The sequence below is a fragment of the Tauraco erythrolophus genome, chromosome W (genome assembly GCF_009769465.1).
Source record: "Tauraco erythrolophus isolate bTauEry1 chromosome W, bTauEry1.pri, whole genome shotgun sequence".
Classification (NCBI taxonomy): domain Eukaryota; kingdom Metazoa; phylum Chordata; class Aves; order Musophagiformes; family Musophagidae; genus Tauraco; species Tauraco erythrolophus.
The window spans coordinates 8,515,150-8,539,100 of record NC_141497.1 but is presented as its reverse complement, the minus strand read 5'-3'; the positions used below and the strand labels follow the sequence as shown (position 1 = coordinate 8,539,100).

At 43.5% G+C, this 23,951-nt stretch overlaps 1 protein-coding gene across 1 annotated transcript in view; it reads right to left on the bottom strand.

Moving 5' to 3' along the window:
• The window catches only part of LOC147526201 (guanine nucleotide-binding protein G(q) subunit alpha-like), a 310,254-nt gene extending 287,021 nt beyond the window's left edge, over positions 1-23,233 (bottom strand). The window contains exon 1 of the mRNA XM_086630244.1: positions 23,098-23,233. Within this exon, the coding sequence (XP_086486370.1) occupies positions 23,098-23,233 (136 nt within the window). The remainder of the gene's footprint in view (positions 1-23,097) is intronic.
• Between the last annotated feature and the right edge of the window lie 718 nt (positions 23,234-23,951).

Sequence of the window (23,951 nt, the reverse complement as noted above, 5' to 3'; positions counted from 1 at the left end):
GGACACACCCCTGCCTGATAATGTTTCATCACTGCAGGAAGCCGTGGCGGTGGTCAGACGACAACAAACATGGCTGGCCCACAACGGTCTCTGGACGCTTCCTGAATGCAAGGTGACTGTGCGTCCAAAAAATTCAAAACGGTTCTGGGAAGAAGTCAAGAGGCGGGCTCTGGAAGCTGGTGACTGGGATCTAATAGAAAAAGTTGGGTTGCCTGAAAAGGGGTCTGAGCAGATTGTTCAGGGAAGTAATGAACGAACAGAGGATCTTATCCAAGCCTTCCCAGTACAAAAGGTGCTTCCTAACTCAGGTCAAATTGACAAACACGAAACCATTGCCTGGAAGGTAGTCCAAGACCTGCAAACCAAGGTAGCCCAATACGGGTTAGACTCTCCTCAGGTCATGCAGATCATCAGGATATTAAATACTGACCTACTCTCCCCATTCGACATTAAACATCTAGGTCAGGTATTATTTCAACCAGTACAATATACAGTCTTTGAGGCCAATTGGAGAAGAATGGCTGAGAGAGCTGCAGCTGGAAACATGCAATTACCCCCAACTGACCCCAGATACGGAGCTCCAGCAGATGCTCTACTGGGAGCCAATGCTTTTGCTGACCCCGATTTTCAAGCTACATGGCACCCCCAAGTTCTTGAGCAAGCCCAAAAGATGGGCATGGGAGCTCTATTAAAGGGCATAGATATGGCTGCCTCAAAAACATGGTATGTGAAGATTTATCAGGGGCAGAAAGAACATTTTTTATCTTTCATAGAGAAAGTTGCTGCAGCCCTTGAAAAACAGGTCGAAGATAAAAACCTGAGACAACTACTATGTAAGCAGCTGGCAGAAGACAATGCCAATGAAGAATGTAGAAAAATCATAAATTCCATGCCAGGGGAGCCTACACTAACAGAAATGATCGAAGCATGCTCTAAGCTAGAATCTGAAAGCTATAAGTCTGCTCTGGCCACAATTCTATGGCCTATTCAACCCAAAAATGCTGACCCGGAACTGAAAAGACAACCTAAGAGGGACAATAGACAAAGACAGACAAGACAAAGAAGAAACAAGGATAACAGGAGACCTGCTTGCCGCATAAGATGCGATAAGCCAGGCCATTCTGCGAGATATTGTGAATCCTTGTATCATGCCAATGGCCGACCCCTGACACGTTCGGGAAACTTCCCCAGGAGCGCAATGGGGATGTGCGCTCAGACAGAAATGTTTCCCCAGGGCATGATACCAACCCAGGCTTACTCAGCCAGCTTTCAGCCAGCACAAAGGGATCAGCCAGGGTGGATGTATGCACCACAACAACAGTTGTCTTAGAATCCTGTTGGGTCTATAAGGTTCCCTTGGATGCATTTGGGCCTCTAGGACATGGGCTAAGTGCATTATTGGTGGGAAGATCTAGTACCACCATTCAAGGGATCTTTGTTCACCCAGGAGTTATTGACGCTGACTTCACAGGACAAATTTGTGCGATGATTTCTACGCCCACCCCCCCTGTCACAATACCGGAAAAGACTCGGATCGCTCAACTTGTACCCTTCAAATCAAGTGTCCCTAAGGCAAAACGACAGAGTCGTGAAGGTGGTGGCTTTGGTTCCACAGGACTTCCGCAAGTTTACTGGACTGCGGATATCTCCAGCCAAAAGCCACAGATGACTTGCACCTTAATATTGCCAGATACCTAGCCGTCCAGGATTCAGCTCCGAGGTTTGATGGACACAGGGGCTGATGTGACAATTGTCTCCTTCTCTGCGTGGCCTCCTACGTGGCCTTTAGCCCCCGCAGGGTCAGCCATTGCAGGACTGGGAGGAACCACACAGTTATCGAAGTGAACGACCTGTGGTGGTAAAGAACGCAGAGGGTCAAACAGCTACAATTCGGCCCTATGTCACTACAGCTCCACTCAACCTCTGGGGGCGGGATGTCTTGGCGGCCTGGGGAGTACGTATTGGGACAAATTTTTGATGGGGGCCACTGTACTGAAGGGCGCCCAGTATCCTACGTTGCCTTTGCAATGGTTAGCAAACAAACCCATCTGGCAACCCCAGTGGCCCCTACCAAAAGAAAAATTAGTCGCCCTTCCTCAACTAGTTAAGGAACAATTACAACAGGGACACCTTGAACCTTCTACCAGTCCCTGGAATACACCTGTCTTTGTAATTAAGAAGAAATCAGGAAAATGGAGATTGCTACAAGATCTCCGAAAAATCAATGCAGTAATGGAAAGCATGGGGGCATTGCAGCCTGGTATGCCCTCACCCACCATGATTCCAGCAGGGTGGGAAATCTTGATCATTGATTTGAAGGACTGTTTTTTCACGATCCCCTTACATCCTAATGACAAACCAAAATTTGCCTTTACTGTACCTGCGGTTAACAACGCTGAACCTGCAAAGAGATATCAATGGAAGGTCCTACCTCAGGGCATGAAGAACAGCCCAACTATCTGTCAATGGTACGTTGCTCAAGCTTTGTCTGGAATCCGTAAGCAGTTCCCTGAAGCATACTGCTACCATTACATGGATGATATCCTGGTAGCAGCATCCACCCAGGACGAGCTGCTGAAGATACAGCCTCGACTACTCGCTGCTCTGCATTCTTATGGATTGCAAGTGGCTCCGGAGAAAGTTCAACAGCATCCTCCTTGGAGATATTTAGGAGTCAAAATTTTGGACCAAACTATACAACACCAAGAGGTGCAATTCTCAAGTTCTATTAAGACCTTGAATGGTGCTCAGAAACTGTTGGGCGTCATCAATTGGTTACGTCCCTATCTAGGGCTAACCACGGTGCAACTTGTGCCGCTCTTTAATATTTTAAAGGGGGACCCTGAGTTGAATTCACCTCGAAAATTGACTGCTGAAGCGTGACGGGCACTAGAGGAGGTTCAACAGGCCATTTCTGCTTGTCAGGTTTACCGAATAGATCCCTCCATTGATATTACCATTTTTATTACCACTCCAGATTCTCATCCAACAGGTATCATTGGCCAATGGAACAAACAGTGGTCTGACCCCTTGCATATTCTGGAATGGGTCTTTTTGCCGCACCAACCAAAAAAGACAGCATCTACACTATTTGAATTAATTGCTTGTCTGATAATCAAATGCCGTCAGCACTGTCTACAATTGATGGCAGCAGATCCTGCAATAATTGTTTTGCCAGTACAGCAGGAATACTTTGAGTGGAGCCTTACTAACAGTGCTCCTCTCCAAAGTGCACTGGAAAATTTCTCAGGACAAATTGCATACCATCTGCCTAGCCATAAATTGCTGCAATTGGCAAGATCGACAAGCTTTACCTTGCGGCCAAAAAATAGCCGAGTGCCAGTACAAGGACCCACCGTCTTCACTGATGGGTCTGGGAAAACTGGCAAAGCTATTGTTACCTGGAAGGAGGAATCTGAGTGGCAGGTGCTGGAAGGCCATGAATCAGGCTCAGCCCAGTTGGTTGAACTAAGGGCTGTTGCCATGGCCTTTCAACGGTTCTCGCAGGTACCTTTGAATTTGGTCACCGATTCTGCTTATGTGGCTGATATAACGCAACGCTTAGATTGTTCACTTCTGAAAGAAGTGAATAATGCGGCTCTGTTTTCTCTGTTAAAAACCTTATGGTGTGCAATTCAAGATCGAGTTCACCCATATTACATCCTGCATATCCATAGTCATACTAATTTGCCAGGCTTTATAACGGAAGGCAACGCCAGGGCTGACATGCTAGCTAACCCTGCATGGGTAGCACCTCAGCCCGATAAAATCGCACAAGCCAAGGCATCGCATAATTTCTTCCATCAAAGTGCACATACCCTGCAGAAACAGTTCCACTTAACGCCCACTGAGGCTCGGGACACTGTCAGTGCTTGCGCTGACTGCCACGGACTTGGGGCACCTCTGCCATCGGGGGTAAACCCCAGAGGCCTAAAGGCCCTGCAGCTTTGGCAGACGGATGTAACGCATGTTCCTGAATTTGGCAGGTTTAAGTATGTGCACGTGTCTATTGACACTTTCTCCTCAGCTATGTGGGCAACTGCTCATACTGGGGAGAAAAGTCGTGATGCCATTGCCCATTGGAAACTCGCTTTTGCGGTCTTGGGCGTGCCTTTTTCTATAAAAACCGATAATGGCCCGGCCTATGTCTCACAGAAGACGCGGCAGTTTTTACACCTATGGGGTGTAAATCATACTTTGGGTATTCCGCATTCTCCTACTGGCCAAGCCATTGTTGAATGCGCTCATGGCACCTTGAAGCGTGTTTTAGAAAAACAAAAAGGGGGAATGCATGGAGAAACCCCACAGAGTCGCCTAGAAAAGGCGTTATACACAATTAACCATCTTACGGTGCCATCAAATTCAAATAATCCCATTATTTTGAATCACTTTCTTTCGTTGCAGTCTTCAGGCGAGACGCACCTGCCCTGAGCAAAAGTCTGGATACGGGACCTACTCACTAAGACGTGGGAAGGCCCATATGAGCTTATTGCTTGGGGTCGTGGGTATGCTTGCGTTTCCACAGATACTGGGATACGATGGCTACCTGCAAGATGCGTCCGCCCTGACCTGCAACATCAGAAACAGAACAGGCAATGTCCGAACGATGGACAGAATGGAGATCATCTATCAAATGATCCTTCTAATGGAAATAATGACATCGGCCATCAACCTGTTCCTTCCACGAGTAGAGACTAAATTTCAAGTCTCTGTCGGAGTCAGAATGTTAGAATTAATAACTAAATGTATGACTGGTTTGCTAGATGTATCTCCCATGGTATTGCTGAAAAATCTCCCTGCTTGATTTAAACTAATCTTAAAACCAAAAGGGGGAATTGTGGAGAAATCTTTTGGCTGCTGCAGCATCCTGTGAAGGTTCTTTCCCTATGCAGGCTAATTAAGAAACACCTGTGGCTCGTTACACTGGGAAAGTTGCCTTGAAACAGGTGCTGTAGCATTCAGCCAATCACTCTGGGAGATGGATGGTCAAGTGACCAATAGCCTTGACCCATCTAGCAAACCATGTGGTTCCTGACTCTTTAAGGCAGGGTGTTTACTCCTAAGGGTGAGGCATTTCCTCCTGAGCCTTGGAGGAGTGTGGGTGTTCCTTAGAGTAGAGCCTGAAGCCTTCACATTAGAACATTGGTCTGCTTGGAGCTGCCTGAAGCCTTCCAGCTGTGACAATAGCTTTGATCAGACAACTGACATGCAAACAGCATATACAGGTAATGAGAGGGTAGATTTGCTGATCAACTAGGTTCTTTTCAACACAGCCACACAGGTGAAATAAAAGCATTTTTGCAAACTGCTGTAAATTTTCTTTTGCCCCCCTCACTTTTAAATAGCTATATTTATTTGTTTATTTTGTTTTCTTGACTTCTGGTTCCTTTCATTTTCTTAACTATTGCAACTTATTTCAAACACAACTTTTTGTCTAATTCTTCATGAACATTTCTAAGTTTCAGAAATATTTACAAGCAATATTTGCTGGATTACTCTGCTGTTTTACTCATGCGAACTAGTTTACAGAAATCTTTATATTTATATCCTTTGTTGCATCTTTCAATCAAGTCCTATAAATAGTAATTTTTTTTTTAATGGAACTATAACAAGATTATCTTCCCAATATATTTAAACATGAAGCTTAGTTCATACCTTTAGTGAGGTCTGGGTAACATGTAAATCTTACTACTCCTTGGCAAGCATTTCTAGTGCAACATAAATTACTAAAAGCTACTGCTTTGGTTCCTTGGTCTCTTGCATCTCAGCCTATAAATTGGATGATAAGTTAGATAGGGAACAGTATCATCTACAAAAGTAATATATCCTTCCTCTTCTCTCCTCCTCCAACTTGAGTATTTAGTGTCAGTACGATGTTTTTCCAAACAGAAAATTTATTATAAGAAAATACTGATCCAGAGTCCTCAGTTGAAGGCAAACTCCTGATCATGGTGAGTGTGGATTCATTAGACTGATCCAGGAACAAAGCCTAGTATCAATTCCAGCATTTTTCTGAGGAACTATAATTACAATTAGATTACTGGAAGAAGAATAAGGCCTATGATATTTATCATTACAGAGATACTGTTGGCTTAAGAAAAGAAGAAACACTCCTAGGTGACATTTCTGTCACAACACAGAATTGCAATAGCCTGCATTATTAGGAAAACAATCTACCTTGCTTGCTGACAGACTTAAGGGACTGCCCAAATCCAGAACAAGTCTATTGTGAAAGCATTAAACACTTGAATTTGCAATATCAACTGGTCAGGGAGGTCTTGCACTTCAAAAAGACTTGGAGAGCACCATTTTCCCCTCTGCTCCAGGAGATAATGCTAAGGGAAACAATTAAGTATTTCCTGTCTAGTTTTAATTAGGTAGCCTTCCTATAGACTTAATCTCTTCAATTAAACTATCCAAATTGGAAAAGAGTGAGAAAGATCCTGACCTACTATCTCCAGAAAGAGGATTCATTAGTAAGGGAACTGAATAAAAAAAGGAGAATGGCAGGAAGGAAAACCTTCGTTTACAACTGCAAACCCAAGCTTAATTTCTAGACTTTCTCATTACAGTCCTCTCAATTAAAGGAAACCTGGAATATTCTAAAGTACTTCATCATAGGAGAAGATATATTAGAAAACTAACAGGATTACTATACTTTGCTGGAGGAAAAGTGCACACCTAAAGCTTCAAGGTTCTCTCCATTTCTTCTATTCGATAACATGGAAATTATTTTGTGCAGGGTTTTTTTTAAACAATTTATTCTGTAGAGAAAGAGAGACTGAAAGACAAATCTTTAGCAGACAAAGGCCTTAATACATTTAAAGTGAGCTACTGGGAAAGGACAGAAAAAAGATAATCCAATACTCAAATGGTTCCTTATAATTTCTGGATTTTCAGAGAGAAAGAAAACAGTATAGTATCAAAAAGCCAACTCCACTAATAGCCGTTATTGGAATCAGCTAAGGAGAGCCTGGGAAATGACTTATTATCCACTTTTTCAGCTCAAGATGCAAAAAAGTTCCACAGATTGAGAGCTCAGAAGACCACTACAAATAAAAACAAAACATATGGATATAAGAAAAACTTCCTTCACCAAAACTTTGGGGTTTTTAAACCATGGAAGAGCCTTCAAAACTTTGGGCATAAGCTGGTGAGGCTGATCAAGAGAGCTTTAAACTAGAATTAATGGGGGAAGGGGATACCAACAGGAGAGCTGAAGGCAAGACAAGGGTTGGCATGGCATCACTTGAGGGTGGCAACACTAATGGGAACGTTTACACTGCTCCTGGGAGCACATCTGAAACACTTGTACACCAACACATTGTCGTGGTTTTTGGACTGAGGGTCGAGACAAGAACCGAGAGGGAGCACCCACCAACCATGGTCCCGGGCAAAACATCACTCAGGCTTTCTTAATAAAACAAAACAATTTATTAACAGTTAACAGGAGACAAGGGAACGAAACCGGTTACTTGAGAGGAGAAAAGAGAAAACAAGGCCAGATCTTAAAACAACACCTCCCCACCCCGTTTCCTTTCGTTCCTGGCACAACCTCCCCCCCGGCGGCGCAGGGGGACAAGGAATGGGGAGTGCAGGTCAGTTCATCCATGCTGTTAACTGCCGCGCCTTTCTTAAAGGAGGAGGAGTCTTTACACCATTTTTCCCTTGCTTCGGTGGATCCCCTACTCACGAAGAAAAAGTCCCCAAACTTTTCCAGTATGAGTCCTGCCCGCAGGATTGCAATCCTCCCCATGGATCGCACCAGTTTGGGCTTTACCAGTCTTGGCCTCTTAGGGAGCTGCTGCCACTCACGTCGGCCGTCCCACAGATTCCAGATGCCTCCACGACCTCGTCGTGCATTCCATGCCCCATTGTTAACAGTACCTGGTCGCGCATCCCCTGCTCCACGACCTCTCCCGGGCTCAGGCATCTCCTTTCCGACGTGGGTTTCTCCATGGGCCACGAGTGGGTCTCTGCTCCGCCGAGCACACCCTGGCTGCAGGGGGGCCGCTTGCCATCTCACACCGATTGCAAGGGAAGCCTCAGCTCCAGCACACCTCCTCCTGCTCCATCTTGACTGACCCGGTCGTTGTGGTTGTTTTCTCTTAGATCTTAATCCCCTCTAGAGGAGCTCGGCCCGGCAGGCACCCCGGGAGCGGGGCGCTTCCCGAGTCCCCCCCATGCGGCTCCCCCGGCGCCATCTTGAGCACATGGCGCCGGCCCGGGCCCGGGCAGCCGCCCGGCCGGGAGCCGGGAGTGAGGGCAGCGCCCTCCTGCTCTCTCCTCGCTCCTGAGCAAAAAGCTCTTTCCCGCCCCTTTGTCCCAACTTAAATAGGGCAATTCGCAGAGGCACCAATTTGGCTCAACCCCCCGGGGGGGATGGGACTCAGATCTGGTGGCACAGGGAGCAAATCCCCTCCCCCGCCACCAGAACACCCCCCCACACATCAAACTATCACACACATACAAGTATGAGAAACAAACAGGATGAACTGGAGGCATTGGTCCCTTCCCAGAGCTATGATATCACTGGTATTAGTGAGACTTGGTGGAATGAGTCCCACGACTGGAGTGCTGGGATAGAGGGCTACAGGCTGTTCAGGAGGGATAGGCAGGGCAGGCAAAGTGGAGATGTTGCACTGTATGTAAGGGAGAGGTGTGACTGTACAGCCCTTACAGTTAGGGATGATGTGGTTGAGAGCCTCTGGGTGACAGTTAGGGAGATGGAAAACAAAGGAGATGGTGTAGTGGGTGTCAACATCCTGGCTGGGCGATTGGTAGTAAGCACTGATGAGTTATTCTATAGGCAATTAGGAGAAATCTCTGGATCTGTAGCCCTTGTCCTTATGGGAGATTCCAACTTCCCAGGCATCAACTGGGAACACCATATGGCTGTGACACGCAAGTCTGGGAAATTCCTGAAGTATGTGGAAGGTAACTTCTTGTCTCAAGTACTCAGTGAGCCAACTAGGAAAGATGCCCTCCTAGACTTGTTTGTGAATAGAGAAGGACTCATGGAGATGTGATGGTAGATGGCTGTCTTGGCCACAGTGACCACAAAATGGTTGCGTTTAAAATTTTTGGTGTAATGAGAAAAAAGGTCACCAGAGTTGCTAGCCTGAACTTCAGGAGAGCAAACTTTAAGCTACTCAGAAAGCTACTTAGCAGTGTCCCCTGGGAATCTTCTTTTGAGGGCTTAGGAGTCCATGAGTGCTGGACAATTTTTAAGAATCACCTTTTAGAAGCACAGGAGCAGGCAATTCCACTGTGTCTTAAGTCAAGCAAGCAGGACAGAAGATCAGCTTGGCTGAACAGGGAACTCCTTGTGGAACTCAGGAGGAAAAAGAAATGGTATGATCTCTGGAAGCAAGGTCAGGCTTTGTTCACATACACAGGGAGTATGTGAATCGTTCACAAGTCCATGGGGCCTGATGGGATTCATTCCAGGGTACTGAAGGAGTCAGCAAACATTACAGCAGGACTCCTCTCCATAATCTACCAAAGGTCTTGGGAGTCTGGGGTGCTCCCGCTGACTGGAAGCTAGCCAATGTTATTGAAGTTTACAAGAAGGGCATGAGGGAAAACCCAGGAAACTACAGACCTGTTAGTCTAATCTCAGTTCCTGGAAAAATTATGGAGATTATACTGAGTACTATTGAAAGGCATTTAAAGAATAATGCGATCAGGCACAGTCAACATGGGTTCACAATAGGGAAAGTCCTGTTTAACTAATTTGATATCCTTCTATAAGGTCATCTGCCTAGTGGATGAAGGGAAGGTGGTGGATGTAGTTTTTCTGGATTTTAGTAAGGCTTTTGATACTGTCCCTCACAGCATCCTTCTGGACAAGTTGTCCAACTGTGGGATGAGCAGGTTCACAGTGAAGAACTGGCTGAAGGGCAGGGCTCAGAGGGTTGTAGTGGCTGGGGCTACATCTGGCTGGTGACCAGTCACCAGTGGTGCTCCTCAGGGTTCAGTTCTAGGGCCAGATCCATTCAATATATTTATCAATGATCCAGATGCAGGAGTTAAATGCACCCTTAGCAAACTTGCTAAGGATACCAAACTGGGAGGTGCTGATGATTCTCTCGAGGGACAAAAGGCCTTACAGAGAGATCTAGACAGATTGGAGCATTGGGCTATGATTAACGGGATGAAATTCAACAAAATCAAATGCTGGATTCTGCACCTGGGATGGAGTAACATCAGGCATAAGTATAGACTGGGAGAGGAGTGGCTGGAGAGCAGCCCTGCAGAAAGGGATCTGGGGGTGCTGGTTGACAGCAGGCTCAATAGGCTGCCAGGGCACACTGCTGACTCCAAGAGAGCAAACCACATCCTGGGGTGCGTCAAACACAGTATAACCAGTCAGTCAAAAAGAGGTGGTTATCCCTTTGTATTCAGCATTGGTGGCCTCACCTTGAGTACTGTGTGCAGTTCTGGGCCCCACAATTTAAGAAGGATATTAAGGTCCTTGAATGCATTCAGAGGGCAACAAAGCTGGTGAAAGGACTGGAAGGCATGTCCTATGAGGAGCAGCTAAGGACTTTGGGTTTGTCTAGTTTGGAGAAAAGGAGGCTGAGGGGTGACCTCATTGTTCTCTATAGCTTCCTGAGTTGTGGAAATGGAGAGGCTGATCTCTTCTTCCTGGTATCCAGTGACAGGATGCATGGGAATGGTTCAAAGCTGTCTCGGGGGAGGTTCAGACTACACATTAGGAAACGTTTCTTTACTGAGAGGTTAGTCAAACACTGGAAAAGACTTCCTAGAGAGGTGGTCGATGCCCCATTCCTGTCATTATTTAAGACATGCTTTAACTTTTGGTCAGCCCTGAAGTGGCCAGGCAGTTGGACTGGATGATTGTTATAGGTCCCTTCCAACTGAAAGAGTCTATTCTATTCTAAGGAAAAAAATCAGGAGTCTGCCTACCCTTTTTAGAAAATAACGGCAGAGAGCCACTTGAAGGCTAAAGGAGATCTCCTATTTGTTGAGGCCTAATCCTCTTCAAAGATTTCACTGCCTACCTACCATAAGAGCACTGAGTAGCAGTTTACATTAAAAAAAAAAAAAAAGAGAACCTATAGATAGGTCTTGGCCTTTGCAAGATCTCCTGACTTTGTAGCACACTTATGTTAGCCAGAGCATTGAAAGAGAAAGAGAAGAGAGCATTTTTATCTTGTATTACTTAAAAAAAAGTTTTGTTTTGTACGCAAAGGGAATTTGCTGGCAGTAGACAGAGAGCCTCTGAGTACTAAGCAGAAGAGCTGAGGTTTTTATCATGATCAAACATTATTTATCAGGATGTGTTGGTACTGACATGGGCTTACGTGCACACTATCCTTAAGTACTTCATATATGGCATTAAGGGCATTGCCAAACTGTGCGTACATGTTGTGGTTTAGGCCGATCCAGCAACTAAACTCCACACAGCCGCTCTCTCACTCCTTCTCCAGTAAAGTGGAGAGGAGAAAAATAGAATAAGTGGACTGAAGGTCGAGACAAGAACAGAGGGAGCACCCACCAACCATGGTCCCAGTCAAAACAGACTCAGCTTTCTTAAAGCAAAACAATTTATTAACAGTTACTTAAAAGAATAAAGACAAGCAAAACCAGTTACTTGAGAGGATAAAAAGAAACAAAGCCAGATCGTAAAAACAACACCTCCCCACCCCTCCCTTTCCTTTTCTTCCCAGCGCAGGGGGACAGGGAATGGGGGAGTGCAGGTCAGTTCATCCCATGTTGTTACTGCTGCTTCTTTCTTAAAGGAAGAAGAGTCCTTACACCCTTTTCCCTTGCTCCAGTGGATCCCCTACTCACAAGGAAAATCCACAAACCTTCTCTAGCGTCAGTCCTACCCACAGGATGCAATCCTTCCCCATCGGATTGCTCCAGTGCGGGCTTTACCACAGTCTCAGATTCTTAGGGAGTTGTTGCCACTCGCTCTGGCATGGGTCGTCACACAGACTCTAAATACGTCTCTACCTTGTCATGCGTCCCATGCTTCACGACCGTCCTCAGGCCCAGGCATCTCTTCTCCAACATGGGCTTCTCCACAGGCCGCGAGTGGGTCTCTGCTCCACCGAGACCGTCCTAGCTGCAGGGGGGCCGCCTGCCATCTCGCCACCGGTTGCAGGGGAAACTCAGCTCCAGCACACCTCGTCCTGTTCCATCTTCACTGACCTGGTGTCTGTGTGGCCATTTCTCTCAGATCTCAGTCCTCTCCGGGTAAACTCAGCCCAGTGGGCACCCCAGGAGCAGGGCTCACCCCGAGTTCCCCAAGCGACTCCACCGTGGCCAGGGGAGGCAGCGCCCTCCTCCCCTCTCCTCGCTCCTGGGCAAAGGCACACCTTTCCGGTTCCTTTGTCCCAACTTAAATAGGGCAATTCACAGAGGCACGGATTGGCTCAAACCCCAAGGGGGATGGGAGTCCAATCTGGTGGCCGACTCCTGCCACCAGAACCCCCCCCACATCAAACCATCACAGTACACAAGTTGGAAGGTCTCAATCCTGCTGTGACCACTCCATTTGTAATTATTTGCAAAAACCCCTTGCACAATGATGCTGACCACACTGGGGATACAGACACCAATTCAGTCTTGAACGCCTCTTGGCTTACAGTCAACTACTTGAAGCTACATTCTGCCTCAATCTTGTAGATATTCAGGGCTCAGTTGAAACATAGCCCTAGGTTACCCAATAGAGCCAGTAGTAATCCAGAGTAACAAGATACCCCGCTGTCTACCCCACATAATAGACTATCAGCACAGAGGCTGCTTGTCTCCAAGAAGTGTGCTGACCTACTACCACCGGAAGCCCTCCAAACTGCAGAGCTAAGGGTTTCACTGATTTTCCTCAAGTAGCCAGTCATAGTGGCCCAGGAGTGTCTGCAAAATAATCTTTCTTAAATCCCTGAGCAATTGATAAGTGAGGGACAGCATAGTAAGATTCCAGCCACGCTAATTAAAGGTCTGGGTGAATTGGCAACATAGCTCATACACATCTGCAAGATGATGCTGCAGCACACTCACTGTGGACTCACTAACCCCAAACTCCCTGTCCACCAAACAGAGTGAGTCAGGGGTTTAAATGTTCTACTAGACAAGGAAACTAATTCCCAGGGGGTACAGGAGCTCAGGCTGCATGTGTCAGTGCTGGAGAGCAGGAGTCAAATTCCAACCATGCTTCAGCTGTATTCATCCACATCTGAAAATTACATACAACCTACTGGTCACCACAGGCACATAGGACAACGTAGTCCCACAGGCTCCAAATCCTCATCTTGGTAAAATTAAGTCTGGCCATGACCAAAAGCTAGACTATGATCAGAGAGAGAAGGTATACTGTAAACATCCCAGACTCTTCCACTTGCAGTTAAGTCCTGGAGCATTCGATTCATTCGGGAGAATAAGAACCATGCAACTGTTAAGGACACACTTGGACCCTTTGCAGAAAATGCAGGAAGCCTTATAACAGTCCTCCAAAGTAATTGTTTCTCAAGGCGTAACATGATACTTTTTTTATATTTCACAAAAGTGCTAAATAGCTGCTGCAAACATCCACCAAGCATCGCCCCTTGCATAAAGGCATTGGTGTATAGTCATATAGTGCTCATGAGGTAGATGAGCCGTGAGCACAGCACATATAGTACATAAGAGAAGTCTGCGTGTATCCCAAGGGGAAGGTGCATATGGCTGGAATAGTTATTACATTAAAGTCTGCTCTATTTGGATGCAAGCAAATCCCTGACAATACATCAAGGGACTTGCTTAACTATATTTAACACAATGACAGCAAAATTGAACATGTGTTAACATGTCATCTGTGAGTATCCACTGATGACACTTCAGTTTTGCTATGAAACCAATCATTTTGATTCTTCCAAATCATAAATATCTAGACATCCCACATTTATTAGCTTGACATCCAATTTAAACAACAATCCTGTTCCATACCAGGAGAAAAGAAACCACCACAACACCTGGAGAGAGAAAGAATATACAATAGTTTTGAGTTGGGGAACAGTCACTGAATGTACGTGGAAGATGGAGTTGCAGAGTTTGGATAGTTCTCATTGTTAAATGGAACAACATTCAGAAAGACAGACTGACCAATGAGGCCAGAGTATCATTTCACTACTGAAAGGGAAGAATAAGAGAGAAAACAATAGTGCACTTATTTAACAAGGGGGGAAAAAAAAAAAAACCAACACAATACAAAACAAAAAACAACCCCAAACAAAATAAGATTAAAATTAAACAAAAGCATCACATTAAAAGAGGAAGTTCAACTGTCTGTACAAAAATGCTAGATATGTAGGTGATAAACCCAAAAATCTGCAGATTAAATTTGAACGGGGAGGTATAACTGAAGCAAATATTTACATGAGTTAAAGTTCAGTGATTAACATTTCTGTGCTTCAAAATTGGCTTCTAGCCAGTAATCTTCAAGGTTTTCAGTTTAGATTCTAACAGATAAAAAAATTGACACAAAAGCTGGAGCCATGACAGATGACCAAGTCACAGCTGATTTGACAGACAACTGAGTAGGACTCTTTAAACAGTTAACTTCAATGAAAACAGAAGGAGGTAATAGTCTCCCAGGGCCACGTAACTGATGCTAAAAAGTCTCAAGCAAATGACCTTGGAATTTCTGTATTTCAGAAATTATAATTTTTTAACTGTTGTGGTTTAACCCAGCAGGCAGCTAAACACCACACAGCTGTTTGCTCACTCTCCCTCCCCAATGGAATGGGGAGAAAAAATCAGAAAAAATAAGTCAAACTTGTGAGTTGAGATAAAGACAGTTTAATAGGATAGAAAAGGAAGGGAAAAATAATAATGATAAAAGAATATACAAAACAAGTGATGCACAATGCAATTATTCACCACCCACTGACCAATGCCCAGCCAGTCCCTGAGCAGCAGCTGCCACTCCCCAGCCAACTCACCCCCAGTGTTACTGTTCGGCATGACATCATATGGTATGGAATATCCCTGTGGCCAGTTTAGGTCAGCTGTCCTGGCTGTGTCCCCTCCCAGCTTCTTGTGCATCCCCAGCCTCCTCACTGGCAGGGCACTATGAGAAGCTGAAAAGTCCTTAACTTAGTTTAAGCACTGCTCAGTGACAGCTAAAACATCAGTGCGTTATCAACATTATTCTCATCCTAGATCTGAAACACAGCACTATATCAGCTACTAGGAAGAAAATTATCTCAGCTGAAACCAGGACACTAACACAGAAAAGCACCACACAGAAATACATCTTAGCATATTAAGAAAAAGAACTTGTGGCAGAACTGAAGTAAAATGTAACATGATGTGGATGTTACATCACGAGGATCACATCACGAGGATGTGATCATGACTCGATTACATTTGCTATGTGCAAGCAAAATAAGTCCAAAACCAGTAGTACAAATACTTCATGTTTCATGATAGATACTTGAACAAAAGCTGACAGGATTAGGAGTGAGAACAATTGGATTTAAATTTAAAATGAGAACAGAGTAATTTCAGAACATTTTATTAAATAGATGGCCTCCATTCCACAAAACAAGAAAGTCCGAAAAACAGTAAAAGCAGTCTGGATAAGAGGGGAAGTAAAAAGAGAAAGTTGAAATCGGCAAGCCAAAACTTTGGGAAGTATTGAAAACTGTTCAGGGAGAAGGGGGGGGGAGGGGGGGAAGTCAAATTAAGAACTCAAGGGTTCCAGATATTTTGTTGTTGTTGTTTTAAACTACACATTTTAAGTACTTTTTGGTATGAAAACAGCATTGGTCCTTTATTAAATGAATATGGCTCTTCATATTAACACAGAAAATCCACACATAGCTTGTAAGTATTTCTGTTTTGGTTTTAGGGAAAACACAGATCATATTTAAAGTGACAATGAAAGAGCTGCCACTACAGCAGTTACCGAAGATTTTACAGAGCAGTTAAAGTTAGAACATTGTTACTCAGCAGGTCAAGACATCTCTTATCAAAAAGTTTTAGAACTGACTGAGAAGTCCTCCTACCTTATAAGTCTTGAAATATCACAAAAAAAAAAAAAACCACACACCACCACAAGGATGGGAATGGGATGAGGGAGAGATTGCATACCAAGAGTTATACAGTTACAACAGTTCTAATGGTTTGGTTTGTAAATGCAGCAGTTTTGAGGAACTAGACTTCTGCTAAGCAACTCATTTGGTGTCATAGAACAAACAAACACAGCACACAGAGTTGTTTAAGCAGTTAAGTATTAAATTACATAAGAGAGAGTCCTCAAATAGCTCTGTTTCTAATAGGATCCCAGTGATACTCCCATCCTGATAAGAAACTTGAGTATCTTTACCCACAAGATAGAAGAAAAATCTAAAATTATTACTGACAATACCTGTAGGTGACACAAAAGCTGTGAACTGATAAATTAAGAAGAGGATATGATTATGTGAAGTAATTGGAATAACCTGTAAACCAGGAACTGGCAGAAACTGTGCTTCTGAATACAGCTAAACGTAAGGTTAACTATACAGGAACAGAGAAAGCAGGTTGCAAATGATGAATGAACCCACTCTGAAAAGCAATTATTTTGAAGAATATTTTAGTTATGGTAGATAGTCATCTAAACATGACTAGTTTGATGCCATGACTAAAAAGGCTGTTGTGTTCCTTGTACAAATCTCAACAGTGGCATCTCAACTAGTGGTAGAGAAATTTTACTTCTGTGCTTGTAGTAAAGAATATATACACCTTAGTTTTCATTTCTCATTGTAATTTAGAAGTGATGTTGGAAAGGATTAAAAAGAAAACTGAGAATGATTAAAGGATTCAAAAATTCACTCTACAGTTAGCGTTAGGAAATCAATTCATTTAGCTTCACAATAGATACAAAGATTAACAAGTATTTTGGTCTCGGTTTCTAAGCGTCCACAGGTCAGATATCTAATATCAGAGGTCAAAACAGACAAGATATAATAACAAGTGACTAGAAGCAAATCCTGGACAAACCCAAGCTAAGAACAGGGACAGTGTTTTACAGGGGAAAGTTATTTTTTATAATATACCAAAAACTGTGCAAGTACCTCCCATCTCTAAGAGTTTTTAGCTCAAGATTGTATTTTTTTTGCCCTAAAATTAATGGTCTTGGTCATACATTTCCTATTTGAAGGAAAAAAAAATTTATATATCACAGAGTCTTTTTTTTCTCTTATAGGTTCATATATATCAGAAAAGCTTTTATACAGGTGAACTCATACACCCACATCGACCCTCTAAAAGCCAACGGGCAGGTGAATGCTTAACACCTTTAAATAGCAGGCCACAAGTTCAACTACTTGCCACAATAGATTAACCCGCAGGCATTCACATTCACTCTCCCCCCTCCCCCTCAGAACCTGATGAAGATGCATAAGCCATTCCTTTGTTTTCAACACCTTGGTGGGTTGACCCTGGCCAGCAGCTAAGCTCCCACCCAGTCACTTGCTCACTCTCCCTCCACAGCAGGATGAGGAAAAGAATTAGAAGAGCAAAAGCTGAAAACTTGTGGATCAATATAAAGACAGTTTAATAGGTGAAGCAAAAACCACACGTGCAAGCAAAGCATAAAGAGGAATTAATTCACTACTTCCCATCAGCAGGCCACTTCTTGGAAAGCAAGGCCTCAGCATGTTATTTAGGAAGACAAATGCCATAACCACAAACATTTCCCCTCTTCCTCCTTCTTTCTCAGAGCTTTCATTGCTGAACACGTCATATGTTATGGAATAGCCGTCTTCTGTGTCCCCTCCAAACTTCCTACATTCCTCCTCGCCCCTTATTCACTTGGGAGGAGGGAGGGCAGAGTGGGAACAAAAAAAAAAAAAAAAAGATAAAATCTTGACACTGTGAAAGCACTGTTCAGCAACAGCCAAAACATTGGTGTTATCAACACTGTTTTAGTCACAAATCCAAAACACAGCACCATACAGGCTGCTATGAGGAAAATTAACTCCATCCCAGCCAGACCCAGTACAAGCATTTAATTTTTGTTGCTAGTATTGCCCTGGTCTATGAGATGAAGTGGCACACATCGTGCTTAGTAAATCCAGTATCAGAGTAAAAATAAATAAATAAACAAATAGGTCCATCCATCCCATATTAGATTCTCAGTTTCCCAAGCCTGATAGGAACCTAGAAGTGCAAGGAATGATGGCATCTTTCCCCAACTTTTATGCATTTGAGTTTTTCTGGCCTTATAAGTTAGCATTTGCTGCTATGGAAACTTGTCTGACTTTCTGGCTGACTCCCATTTACCCAGAAACATTAGTTGAAATAGTTTTGGGCATTCTTATCCAATACTCTCTAACATGAGCAAGAGAATTAACATTCAGATTAAAGACTTAAGAGCTGAAAAACTCTCCTGTGATGGGTTTGCAGAACAAGGAGAAAAGCAACTTTCCTTAACTTACATAAAGTTCTCCCTCAGTACAAGGACTCTTGCCAAAGATTATTACATGGCCTTTGACTTTGCACCTAATAGAGCAATGAACTAGCCCAAGTGCCAGTAAGTGGTAGGCTAGCAGCCAGTGAGCATAAAGCTCAGGTACAATGACAGTCACATGAATAGGACTATGCAATAATGCAAGTTCTGCATCATAAATGAAAAATACTGTGATATCTAAAATATTTATTCCAATGGAAAATTTCAAAACATACCTAGACACATTTCCTTACATAGTTGCTCTATTTATAAAACCATGAGCAAGAAGGGTTTTTTTTGGGTTGAGATCATGGCTAATTTCTAAATTCTAAGCTAATTTAACTTGAAGTTGGCTAAACCCATGCAGAAAAATTTCTGATCCATGTTTGGTGACATTTACCAAGATCAGAACTCTATTTTGAGTTAACTTCAAATAGAGGTGCACTGATGTCTTTGTAGAAGAGATAAAATTTTAAAAAGAGAAAGGAAAAGAAGATACTTCAAATGCTGACTGCCCTTTTCCAGTTTCCCCTCAAGAAAAAAAAAAAACCACAACCCACCACAGACATCAAACCCTCCTGTAACAGACTCTTGATAGCTTGTGGTGAATCCTAAAGCATTTCAACAAGAACCAAGAACCACCATGGTATTTTCCTAGATCTCATACAAAAGGCATAGATCAGAGCAGGACCTTGGGAAGACATTCAGTCCAACTATTTGCTCCAAGAAAAACCCTAGTCTAGCACCATGCTTCTTCCACTACAGAGGTCAGCCTAATTCATGAATAGACAAGTTCTGAGAAAATAATACTATGTCTTTGTAATACACTTTGGTGCATATGTTAGTTCTCACTTTTTAAAATTACAATAATAAAAAAGATACTTTGCTTAATTTGTAGATCAGATTAGAACAGGACAACAATGTTCAGTGAAGTACCTAAAAGTGGTATTTTAATGTTTAATCACGGAGAGGGATTATTTTTTAAATAATAATTTTAAATAATCTTACCATGCAAAAAAGTTTTCCAGAAATTACTTTCAACATTTTAAACTCTTTGATCCCATGGAAAGTAAAAAGATTTCATTATTAATACACAAGAAGGATGTACACAGCATAGTGTGTGTCACACAGTAACCTACATAGTTAGGAGGGAAACATTTCACTTGGCAAGGAAGCACTATAATTTCTACAAGTTAAGGAGGGGGGAAATAAAGATCCTCTTTTCTGACATAGAATTTTTTCTTTATATTTGCTACATATGTGCATTTGTATATATGTCTCATTTTTAAACAAGACAAGAAAATGTGGCATAGATGTGCTCATTTGTTCCTTAAAACTTTTTGAGTTAATACCTTTTACTTTGCACTTGCATAAAGTTCGAAGAGCATATGTGGTCAATTAACACAGCTCAGCTTAAGCTGCATTCTCTCCTTAGGATAAAGGTATATCCTTTTGATCATATGTTCAAAAGCCTTTAACCCACTTAGGCTTCTAAGTCCAACAACCCTTTCCAAAGTAGGACTGAAAAGTTGGCACTTTTGAAAAAAACTTGCCTAACATTTATATAAAATAAAATTAAGCAATACTGCTACTTTAAGTTTTGAGGGACAAAGATATGTAATGGAACAGTAGAGGTCAAGTCAATCTAAAAAACAGATTACTTGAGGAGAGGCTGTTCAGGAGGATCTGTTGTGATAGGACAAGGGGTAATGGTTTTAAAATAGAGGGAGGTAGATTCAGATTGGATATTAGGAAAAAATTTTTTACCATGAGAGTTGTAGAACACTGGAACAGGTTGCCCAGAGAGGTGGTGGATGCTCCATCCCTGGAGACGTTCAAGGCCAGGTTGGACGAGGCCCTGAGCAACCTGATCTAGTTGGAGATATCCCTGTTCCTTGCAGGGGGGTTGGACTAGATGACCTTTGAAGGTCCCTTCCAGCCCTAACCATTCTATGATTCTATACTTTAAACAATTTCAGACATTTATGTTCCCAGTTTCACCATTTTAATTATTATTTTCCTATTTTTAAAATGGTTTTGTCCATCTCAACCATATGAATGACCCAAACAAATAAAAATTTAAGAACTGAACAAATGACTATGCTGGGGAAGCAGTGAGAGTGACTGAAAAAAGTACTGTCAGATACCCAAGAGAAACCCGCTAATTAAAACAAATTTTTAGAAAGTTTTGATGTGGGGGCTTTTTTTAAAAAAAAAAAAAAAACCACACACACACAAAAACTTGAATCCCTATCCAACACCATGACCTCAACAGTGGTTCACTGCTATACTGCATTTTACAAGATGAGAGTTGGGGCTATTCAGCCTGAAGAAGGCTCCGGGAAGACCTTATAGCACCTTATAGCAGCCTTCCAGTACTTAAAGGGGGCCTACAAGAAAGCTGGAGAGGGACTTTTTACAAGGGCGTGTAGCGATAGGACAAGGGGCAATGGATTTAAACTGAAAGAGGGCAGATTTAGGTTAGATATAAGAAAGAAATTTTTCACTCTGAGGGTGGTGAGGCACTGGCACAGGTTTCCCAGAGAAGTTGTGGCTGCCTCATCCCTGGCAGTGTTCAAGGCCAGGTTGGATGAGGCTTTGGACAACCTGGTGTAGTGGAAGGTGTCCCTGCCCAAGGCAAGGGGGTTGGAACTAGATGATCTTTGAGGTCCCTTCCAACCCTAACCATTCTATGATTCTATGATTAACTGTTAAACAACTGTACATGCACAAACACTTCCAATCAAATATATGGCTGAGGCTGACAGAGTTAAATACAAAAAAAATGTGTACATAATAACAACTTCTATACTGGTTTCTACTCAAATACAGATATGTTAAGTATGAAGCAGAACATTTCCCTCTCTTGGTTTCTCATACATCATGCTTACATTTTCAGATGCATGGTTTATACTGATACATTCAGAAAACATTCATACAGGCAATCAGTGAGTTTTCTCCAAAGCTTTCTAAGTGATGGCTTCTTATATATTTGCTCTGAAATCACCTTATTTCATTTGGTCTAAAGTAATGCCACAATTAGGCCCTAATCTACCATTACCTATCTATACGCTTAATGTTACCAGTGGGTGGATCTTATAAAACAATACAAGTTCCACGCTATTGATTGTAGAATCAAGTCTCCGAGTGGTATATGTTGGTATCATTCAATAAGTTTCATACATTTTTAAAGGCTTAGGCGAAACCTCTAGCATTACTGCAAGAAAACCAGGAAATACAGAAACAATTTGGACCCAAGTAACAAGTCAAGTGTCAACTGCCTCTCCTGTAGCAAGTGTATATATTTAAGTAGTTACACTTAAGCATCCATAAAATTAAACAAATGTATCTATTTTATAAAATTTATTTTATCTTGGTTTCAGATCTTGAAATAGCCACAGCATACACTTCCATCAACCAAAAATTAGGCCAAAATGAGACAGAATGTTATTACTAGTAGCATTGTATCTGTCTCCACCTTTCCTTTTTTCACATCAGTTAAAGATCCCAATCCCTTTTTCCATATACAGAAGATCAACTGTATTATTTAAAGTAGGAAATAACACATTCATAAGCAAGCATTAAAATAAATTCTGACTTCCTTTCAACTCTCCTTACTTTATTGAAAGGGCAGTTTATTCCTCCAATATAAATCATTCCTTTCATGTACATGACCCAAGACAAAAGTCTTTGGCATAAACACCCCACATCCACTTTTAACATTCCCATTCATCCACACACCAAACACTGGTGCAGACATATTTCAAGGCCTGCTAGTCTAAGGCAGAAGCTGTATTACCACAAGAACTACACAATGTAGTAGAGAGCACATCAGATACAGACAAACGTATTTTAACACAAGCCAAATTCCTATTAAACAAACATTGCCTTTGCACACTCGTGGCTCCAAAATAACAGCCTCTGTTTTAATTAAAAAGAAATTATACAATAGATTTTATTTCCTGAACAGTGGGTGGATTCCAAAGGTATTAAAGACTCTGTTATCCTCCAGCATACTTAAGGTTACTTTTCAGCTTCATGAGTGCATCTGGGTCTTTATGGTTTCTTTCTCCTTTTGCTTTAAAAATCAGCCTACATTCCGGGCATAAGCCCCTTATCTCAGTTTGCCTCATTAAATAAAAATCACAATTTAAAAAATGCAACTGGTGACCCAACAACCTTTCCAAGGCTGACAGAACAATGCAGATATTAAAGCCTGTCACCATCAATCTGAAAAGCAACTCCCCCTGTGCGTTCTTTCATTAATCTGCTTCCTTACCATCACTCTCCTACACCCATCATCCCTCAAAACCCCTCACTTTCCAGCCATCCTTTCCCTCTCCATTTTGGAAGGCCGGGTTCCCTACCACATCAAAACCACTCATAGGAACCACTGTTATTTACCCAGCTACAAGCTCCTCAGCGAAGCCTGCACACGGGCTCACACACACAACGCGGCGGCAGAGGAATGGCGAGCGGGTCACCGCCACCGCCGCCCCGCGGCGAAGGTGGCAAGCGCCCAGGATAAACCAAACTGACCGCGCCATATATAACGCACCGGTGGGGCTAGCCGGAGGGAGCCCGGGGCGGCGATATCTGGGCTGCACCCCCAGCAGCACTTAAGGTGTGTACCGACGCCGGCCCGCACTCACCTAGTAGCAGCAGCTTCAATTCCCGACGGGCGTCCCGCTTGTCCCGGCGCAGCTGCCGCTCGATCTCGTCATTGATCCGCCGGGCTTCCTTGGCTTCTTCGCTAAGGCAGCACGCCATGATGGACTCCAAAGTCATTCTTCCTAACTGGATCAGACACAACCCCCACCCTAAAAACGCGCACACACGCAAACCCCACCAGAGCACCAGCCCCGGGAACACACGCTCTCTGCTCAGGAGCCCCCACCCGGGCACTACAGGGCAAGCGCAGAGAGCTGCCTCGATACCACACACGGACAAGGAGAAAGAGAGAAAAGCCCCAACAGCGTAGATCCCCCGTTCCCTGCCACTAATAGTCGCCGCTTCCGACTCCTCCTCTCAATTATTCACCGAGCAACATGAAAACATCCACCTTAGCAGCCACGGAAGCAGCAGTACTATCTAGGCGAGCCAAGCTGCTCGGCACAAACACCCCTCTCCTTTCTTCACTGTTACCTCCCGCCGTCTACCTCTTGCAACTAACACAGTCCCTGAGAACCCCACACAAACTACACCCCCACCACCCTCCGGAGTAACCACTCCCAACGGAAATACTAATGACGCTAACCCCTCCCCCCCTCACCCACAGTTCCCTGTCGCTCCCTGTCCTAAAGCGGGAGTTCGGTTCCTCCGAAAGCGGATAAGCTTGCCGCCGCCCGGCAATCTCAGCGTGCGCCTGGCGGGAGAATTTCCTTACAATGGACTTTTCTTCTAGGAACGGTTGCTTGCCCCTCTCGCGGGGAGAGCTGCTGCCGAAGAGCTGTCGCAGCTCGTTCCTGCCCTGACAGTAAGAAAGAGAGAGGGGGCGGGTAGAAAG